At 33.0% G+C, this 8,387-nt stretch overlaps 1 protein-coding gene across 3 annotated transcripts; it reads left to right on the forward strand.

Moving 5' to 3' along the window:
- Positions 1-2,180: 2,180 nt before the first annotated feature.
- On the forward strand, positions 2,181-7,027 carry LOC108340527 (ABSCISIC ACID-INSENSITIVE 5-like protein 2). Of its 3 annotated transcripts, none has more exons than XM_017577983.2 (4): positions 2,181-2,431; positions 3,568-4,525; positions 4,599-4,670; positions 6,695-7,027. In XM_017577983.2, the coding sequence occupies exons 2-3, from the start codon at positions 3,645-3,647 to the stop codon at positions 4,636-4,638; spliced, it is 921 nt and encodes a 306-aa protein (XP_017433472.1). In that variant the 5' UTR covers positions 2,181-2,431; positions 3,568-3,644; the 3' UTR covers positions 4,639-4,670; positions 6,695-7,027. The 3 variants fall into 3 exon arrangements, with proteins under 3 accessions (XP_017433472.1, XP_017433470.1, XP_017433471.1); XM_017577981.2 differs by having other exon boundaries at positions 3,568-4,508; XM_017577982.2 differs by having other exon boundaries at positions 3,588-4,508.
- The last annotated feature ends 1,360 nt before the right edge of the window (positions 7,028-8,387 follow it).

The following is an 8,387-nucleotide window of genomic DNA, read 5'->3' on the forward strand; positions in this document are numbered from 1 at the left end:
TCTCCAACACATCACGCGCCACCACCAAAGCGTCTTCTCCCTTTTGTTGCACCTCCATCACCTTCGCATCTCACCTTCGTTCTCACGCCACCACCCAACGCGATCCCTTGCTATGCCGCGATCACCAATCTTCACCATTTTCACCCTCGCACCAGCCAAATCATCGTCGCACCAACAACACTACCGTCCAATCTCCACCACAGAATCGTCCACCACTAACCACCAACCAAATCGCCAGCTGCTGCAGATCGCGAATCGCCACTCTTCTCCACCACTAATCGCGTTGCTGCTTGCCTCCACCTGCAACCACAATCAAACCTACAAGCAAACTATGGAGACCTAGGATTTCTCGCGTTCTCGTCGCATAACTTTGGTGGTGGCGTGTGATGCGTTGGAGAGGACGACTACCGGCGAGGATGGCGGTGACGGTGCTTGATGGTGCGGCGGATAGGGTTTCTTGGAGAGAAATTAGGGTTTGTCTGGAGATGGTGATGATGACGTGGCATTTGCACCATTATGTTTTTAACGGCGTGAGCGGAAAAGAACATATTGAACATTATCTAACGAAATATGAGGTCTTACTGAATTTTTTTAAAAGGTAAAATTACTTTGAAACAAACCCTTAAAAGTAGGGACCAAGTATTAAACCTATTTAAAAAGTAAAGAAAACATATATATGTAATAAACATAAAAGTTTTTATTTTAGCATAAATATACTAGACAACAATAAAAATAACGAAATCTAATAATTTTATTAAATAGGTATTTATTAAAATTAAATCTACACAACCTTTCCACAAAATTTGAGTGTTGTCATTGCATTTACCATTTTCATCACCAAAGTATGTTATCAACTCCTTTTAAAGCATGACTTAGAGTCATGGAACCATGATGAAATATAATATTAAAATCTAATTATTGTCATCAATATAATTTCACTATCTTTACCAAATTAATTTTCTATGCATTGAATACAATAATAGAACTATTATTCTTTCAAATAACCCGAACAATTGCAAACTAAAAATTATAATTGTATATATAATTTGTCCTCCCCATTATTGCATCGTGTACTTACGCATTTCAATTGAGGAGTTCTTCAACATTGTTATATGATTTTGCTATTAAGAATACATACGAATTAAAAAAAAATTAATCCATACATTTACAAACTGAATATGATTTAATTTAAACATAAAGTAATTGAATCAAACGAGTACTAAATAAGTTTTTTTTTTTGCAATTTTAAATTTTCTAATTTTAAATTTTTATTTCATAAAAATTGACAATAATCTAATAAATGAAAAAAATATTTTTATCATCTAACATTTTTTCATTAATTTTAAATATTTTTACAGTTTTAATTTTGAAAACGTAAAAGTTTATATTGCACCTATAAATACTTCGACTTTAATTTTTCTTATGCATCTTTTTTTTTAACTTAACCTAAATTATTGACTGAGGTGTTATTTTATGAAAAAAAAATTAAAAATTAGAAAAAATAGAAAATTTAATATGAATTTTTAATTAAAATAAATATTTTATTATCAATTACAACACCTTATCTCTAAATCTTATATCAGAATTCTGTATCGTCGATATAAATTCTTTCTATCTTCGATCAGAAGACCTATGTCTTTATTACTGTCAAATAATACAAGCACCTCCTAAATTAACGAATCAATGCAAATGAATATCACTCCGCCCAAGTAAATATGTAATATTCGATAAAAACATAAATAATGGTCCAAAATTCTGACAAAAAATCACATGTATCACTAATTACGTCTTAAATTTTCAATCGATAACAAAGTTGGTAGAATTTTAATTTAGATACGGTAAAATTTGAATTAAAATTATTGTCTAATTTAAAATTATTTTATGTGGAGAAACGTCAAGTATTAACTTGAATTTACTTTTATTAAAATTACATTGGAAGGATGAGATAAAATTAATTATAAATATATAAGATGAGATGTATTAAAAATATTAATTAAAACCATAAATTATATTTTGTTAATGATTGATTTTTGGTTATCGCATTAAAATTGAAATTATTTTTTATTTGATGAATTTGTTTTACAATTTTGTCTTCAGACAAAAAAAAAACGTCATTACACGCTCTTTCACGTCATTAAATTGAGCATTTTTTTATGTATAAAAAGTGAGAAGTTGCCATTTGTCTTTGCTTCTTTTCATTCTCTCTATTTCTCAAATCTCTCTTTCGTTCACAAGTCACACAAATCCACCTTTGATTGTTTTTCTTCGACCAACGCACGAATGCACAAACACAAACACACACTTATGTTGTGAAAGCTTTGTTCATCACCTATAGCTTCTTCTGATTTTCGCTCCAAAAACCCATTTTTCAATCTCTCACTCTCCTCTTACAGATCGCTGTATCTCTCTCCGACACACACGAAAAAAAAAGGTTCTTCTCTTCTCTTACTCACGCGCTTTTATTCCTTACATCACACTCTTTCTTTTCCATGATGTTTTCCTCTTCAAATTTTGGATTTTTATCACTGCATGTGGGAAACAAATACTGGGTTTGTGGTGGGTTTGATCTCACACCCTTTTGTGTCTTGAAATATTTTCAGGATACCTTTCTTTTCCTTTCGGTGTTTCAATAGTGATGCTCAATTTGTTGCATGCAAATGGGTTTTCCTCCAAGTTCTTCGTTGAAAGATTTGATTTTGAATTCTGGGTGTTTTTCTTCGTTGTCTTCGGTCTCTGAATTGATCTTCTTATGATGAACTTGTGTGCCTTTGAATTTTGATGTTCTGTGTCCATGACTTGTGGGAAAACGGGCCCTGGTATTTTAATGCCGAAGTTTAAGAGGGCATTTGCGTGTTTCGAATATGGGGTTTTGGGTTTCATTGCAAATTTTATTTACTTGACTGTTTCTCCGAGCTTGCATGCAAGGGATCAATGCTCTAATAACCCTTTTTTAAGTAATATGAATTGTTCTTTTTATTTTTCTCCAAGAAGGGTACCTGCACGGTTTCGTGTTTTCATTTGCTTGAGTTTAACAGTGCTTCATTGGAAGTCTGTTATATTCACTTGGTTTTATCTGCTTGCCCTTCTAGAGTTTATCCTCTGTTTAAGTTTTCAATTTCATTTATGATCTCGGTTATTAAAATTTTGTCTTTAGGTCAACATCATTTTTCTCTCAATATATTTTTGTGTTGTGAATAAATCGTGAATCAGACTAGCAACTTTCACCGTTTTCATCTTTGTTTGTTTCATTTTTAGAGGAAATGAAATGTACCTTGCATCCTGCTGCTAAATTACAAGATCTCTCATTTTTTTTTTCTCCTTTGACTGGTTTGAGCCATGTGTTATGTATTTAAAATTATTTTTCTCGTGGGAAATCGCAACTCTGCCAGCTGCATGTACATGATATCATGCTTGACAGAAAGTCTTGGAAATTATCTTGCTTTGTTACAATTGACGGTTTCCTTGAGTGTGCCGGAATGCATGTTAGGCATGTAGATTATTATGGATTCTAAAAGCTTATGCGTTATCACTACAAACAAGGTGATGCTAATTTCTTTTATTTATCAGCTTCTGATTTTCTGGGGCAGGATTGAAGATGTGGACTTGTTGAACTGAATTGTTAACAGTTATATTATAATTGGTAAATGGGGACTCAAACGATGGGATCTCAAGGTGGTGATAAAGACAGTAATGGAAAACAGTCACAAGTCCAGCCCCTGGTGCGGCAAAACTCAATGTACAGTCTCACACTGGATGAGGTTCAGAATCAATTGGGTGATCTAGGGAAGCCGCTTACTAGTATGAACCTTGATGAGCTTCTGAAAAATGTGTGGACTGTTGAGGCGGGCCAGACAGCTGGTATGGACAATGAAAGCGCGGCACAAGCTGGTCAAGCTGCTCTGCAGCGTCAGGCTAGTCTGTCACTGACTGGTGCACTGAGCAAGAAGACGGTGGACGAGGTTTGGAGAGATATTCAACAAAACAAAGCCATTGAGGAGAAGAGGTTCCGTGACGAAAAACAGCCTACTTTGGGAGAAATGACATTGGAGGACTTCTTGGTGAAAGCAGGAGTTGTTACAGAAACATCTTCTAACCCAAAGAATGCTGGTACTGTATCCACACCGGTACCAGTACCAGTGCCAGTACCAGTGCCAGTACCGATGGATTCAAACGTGGCAGTAGCACCACAGTTTCCTTCACAAGGACAGTGGATACAATATCCACCAGTGCAATATCAGCATCCACAGCAAAGTTTGATGCAGATTTATATGCCTGGTCAGGGTATGGCACAACCAATACACATGGGGCCTGGAGCTTCATTGGATGTTTCGTTTGCAGATGGCCAGGTTGCAATGCCGTCTCCTATGATGGCAACAATGTCGGATTCACATACTCCTGGAAGAAAAAGGACCACTCCTGAGGACATGATGGAGAAAACTGTTGAGAGGAGACAGAAAAGGATGATAAAAAATCGTGAATCTGCTGCTCGTTCAAGAGCAAGGAAACAGGTGCTCTTTCATGTTATGTGAGTCTTTATCCTTTGATTAATTTTTCGCTTAGTAAAAATCCTAATCCTGAATCATAAATGTTATGAACAGGCATACACAAATGAATTGGAGAATAAAGTCTCCCGTCTAGAAGAGGAAAATGAAATGCTGAGGAAACGACAGGTTAGTTTCTGCTTTGCAGGTCTACTTTAATTGCCTTGACTGTGTTTTGCTGTTAAGTCAAATTCCAGAGTATACCATCAGTACCAAGATTGAGTGGTTTCTCGTTTTGCCGAGTATTTTTCAGATTAAGATTGACTATGCAATCTTAGTTTCAATTGTTATTTGATGTATTTTGCAGAGGAAACTCTGCATATTATGATTCATTAATCAATACTTGAATTAACAAGTATTAAGGAAATTTTGTTGACCCTGAAACATTTTTCCTCAACCATTCAAAATTTTGTTTCTTATGTGACTTGGGAATTAAATCAGATGTTTGATTGCTTCATGAGTTTGCTGTCTTTTAAGTGTATGATTATGGTATCTGGCAACTAGAGATTTAATGTTCACACTTCTCATTATACAGTATGGTGTGTTGATGGAAAAGGAGATTCATTCAATATAAAGAAAATTTCTCCATCACATAATTTTTCTGGGAGGAAATATTATTAGATGAAAAATCAAAACAAGGGGTCTGGGGAAGAAGCTTTCTCCCATGTTTGATACTAATCCTTTATCTTTGCTTTACCCTTTGTTTCAATACTTGTTCTTTATCTTTTGAGCCAATGATGGGGAAATTTATTTTTGTTTCATTCTTTGATTTCCATTCGGTGTTTCAAATGTGCTGATGCATTTCAATCATTTTTAACAAGTATCTTACTCTCTACCCCTTCCAAAAGATTAAGCAAAGTAGATCTGTATAAATATGTTGGTATAACACTTTACTATAACTAGATTCAATCCACATCTTGAAAATCTTTAACATTAATATTTTGAACAGCAGGATTATACAATCACGTGATTTTTAGATGTTTTCTTTTCCCTATTATTAATCAAGCCATAGGGCACTTCTTTTCTTCCTGCTTTTGCATTATCCTTGTGTCTTAGGAGTTTTTTTGGAAGCAACATATTTCTATGCATTGTGATGCACAATGTTTATACCACTGTCATTTTTCTCCATAGATTTTTTATTTACTAGCAGCCATATAGCAGTGTAATAATCTGTCCTTTTTTATATTTCTGGAGCATGCCAATATTAGCAACCCTGCATTTATTTTCTCAATAAATTAAACTATTTGATCATGTATGCTGGCTTTGGTCGATCACACTTCTTCTGTACACAAATCTCTGATCAATCCATTTATTTGTATCATGGAAGCTGGGGAGATGGGTTATTTTGGACTATCATAATTGATTCTGGTATATTGAAATAAAACAGAATTGCACTTTTCATCAATGTGATGTCCCTGATATACTTTTTCATCAATTAGATTTTAGAGCTCTATCGTTTTTATATCTTGATTTTTGGGTAAATGTTTTGTGGATGTACCCTGAGCTGTGCAATGGGATGTTTCTTTATGATGATTATGATGCTTTTGAACTTTTCAGTGCTTGAGGAGGTTGTAAGTGTTATGATAGTAGTTGGCTTATTTTTTTAGAAAGGAAAATGGTGGAAGAATGTGGAAAAAGGCTTCTAAGCTTGTTATAGTTAAGGGGTCAGTCACAATCAAATCTTGTAACATCAAAGGTTGAGTCATTACCAAAACAGATTTGATCAGTGATGATGACAAATTTATTTGGATGCATCTCTCTTGCTGTCACCACTCTAGCCTGAACAGTGATATTAGATTTCCCCCTTTTGTGAATGCCTTGTGATGTTTTAGCTTTGATTAGTGATGGTTTTTTGAACTGTCACTTGGTTTTTTCTGCTGCTTCATGTGTTTTGGTTTTTTGGTTACAGTGAATTAGACTTTGATCTTCAAGCTTTACTTTCCTTACTCATTGTACAGTTGCAGTTCATTATTACAAAATGTTGGATTATAAATCCTTCATGCAGCTATACCTAAAAAATTCTCAGATTGTTAGTATGGTCACTTTTTACTTGATAAAATTATGATGCTCATGTATCATAATGGTGCATACTTACTTTCTTATTTGTCCAATATTTGAATTGTTTATAATTTTTTTTTGTCTTCAACTTGCAGGAGATAGAGAAGATGTTGCCAAGTACACCACCTCCTGAGCCTAAGTATCAACTTCGCCGAATAGGATCAGCTCCTTTCTGAGATCTGTACCTAGTTGTAGAGGTTTTGTAAATATGAGTACCAGTGAATTCTCCTTATGGATTACTGTGAGGTTGACTCTGGTATGTCAGTTCAGTAGTTTGTTAAACATTTGCATCCAATGTCTTGTCTTTAATTATTATTAGGTTCTTTATAACTCTCAATGTTCTTTAAGAAAAAAAAAATTAGAGAAATGTTGCAGTTGTGCTGTTTTCAATATAACCATAATCATGGCTTCATGAGTTTACTTTGTCATCTGAGTTAATCCCCAATTAAGTACTAATTACTAATCATGGCAGATAATCAGTTTTTTCTAACTTTTTTAACTCCATTCAGGAAGAGAATCTAATGCATTATGTTAAGGAAAAAACTTAATGCTATTTTATGTGTCACTGGTTTTATTTTTTAATTGAAATTGAAATTTGAGTTAAATATATTTTTTTGTCTTCAAACTGTCATAAAAAAAAATGTATTTCGTCTTTTCTCTAAATTAAATTATAAAATATCTAGTTCATGGTACAAAAATCAATGCAAAACATCAATTTTCAAATATTTTTTTATGTGATCAACGGATGTGATTAATGAAGTTTCATAATTAACTAAAATATAACTTTCATGTCATTTTGTTTAGAAATGACATTTTACATTTATTTTTGTAAAGTATATAAGTTAAATACTTTATAATTTACTTTATGAATTAATCTTAATTTTTCATAACAGTTTAGGAAGAAAAGTATTTTTTAACCTTAAAATTTTTCTGGGTAGGCTTAAAGCATGAATTTTATTCCCTCCTACTTGGTGCATTTTATGAGTAAGTTTTGAAATGGAGATGAATGGTGAGGAAACATTGGAAATGTATCTAAGTTTTCTCCATAGATGATGATTTACTGAAGATTATGAATGGACATGGTAAAGAGAAAATATCTAACACCAAAGATGGGTTTGATTTTACAAAGGGTATTGTACAAGCAGCTTTCCTTTTCACACAAAAGGAGGGTTTGATTTCACAAAGGGTATTGTACAAACACCCCTTTTCACAGCAAAGTTATTGCTTTTATTTCACTGACATGACGAAAGCCAGAACCAGCATTTAGCCTTTAGGATGATGGCAAGAAGATGCTCAACAAATTAACAATTATCATTTCTTTTCCTGAAAAAAACTAGAGGGTAATAAGAAGCATACTTTTCTTGTCAGAGAATCCCAATCATGAGAATAATGCTATTAATGTGCAATGCTCTTGCATTCATTTCACTTACTTTATATTAATCATATTTAATAATTCTGAAAAAGCATTTAACCTTTTTAGTTCTTCTCTTTTAATAATAGTCACTCTTCTAATCTTTGCTTTCCTTCTCATTCTTATCTTTAAACACTTTAAACTTTAATTACTCTTCATTTTAATTTTTTTATACCTCAATCTTTAGACTTGCCTTTTATTTTACAAATAATTTTTGTTCAAATATTGAAATATAACAAAATTTAAGGTTAAGAAAATCAAATAGTTACTTCTATTTTTAAATCTGTAGTTTATTATATTTTAATATATGAAAGAATAAAAGAGAAAATATTAATAAATTGTCGACATTTACTACACTGATGCCTTTCAGTAACATG

Source organism: Vigna angularis, chromosome 5, assembly GCF_016808095.1.
Source record: "Vigna angularis cultivar LongXiaoDou No.4 chromosome 5, ASM1680809v1, whole genome shotgun sequence".
Classification (NCBI taxonomy): Eukaryota; Viridiplantae; Streptophyta; class Magnoliopsida; order Fabales; family Fabaceae; genus Vigna; species Vigna angularis.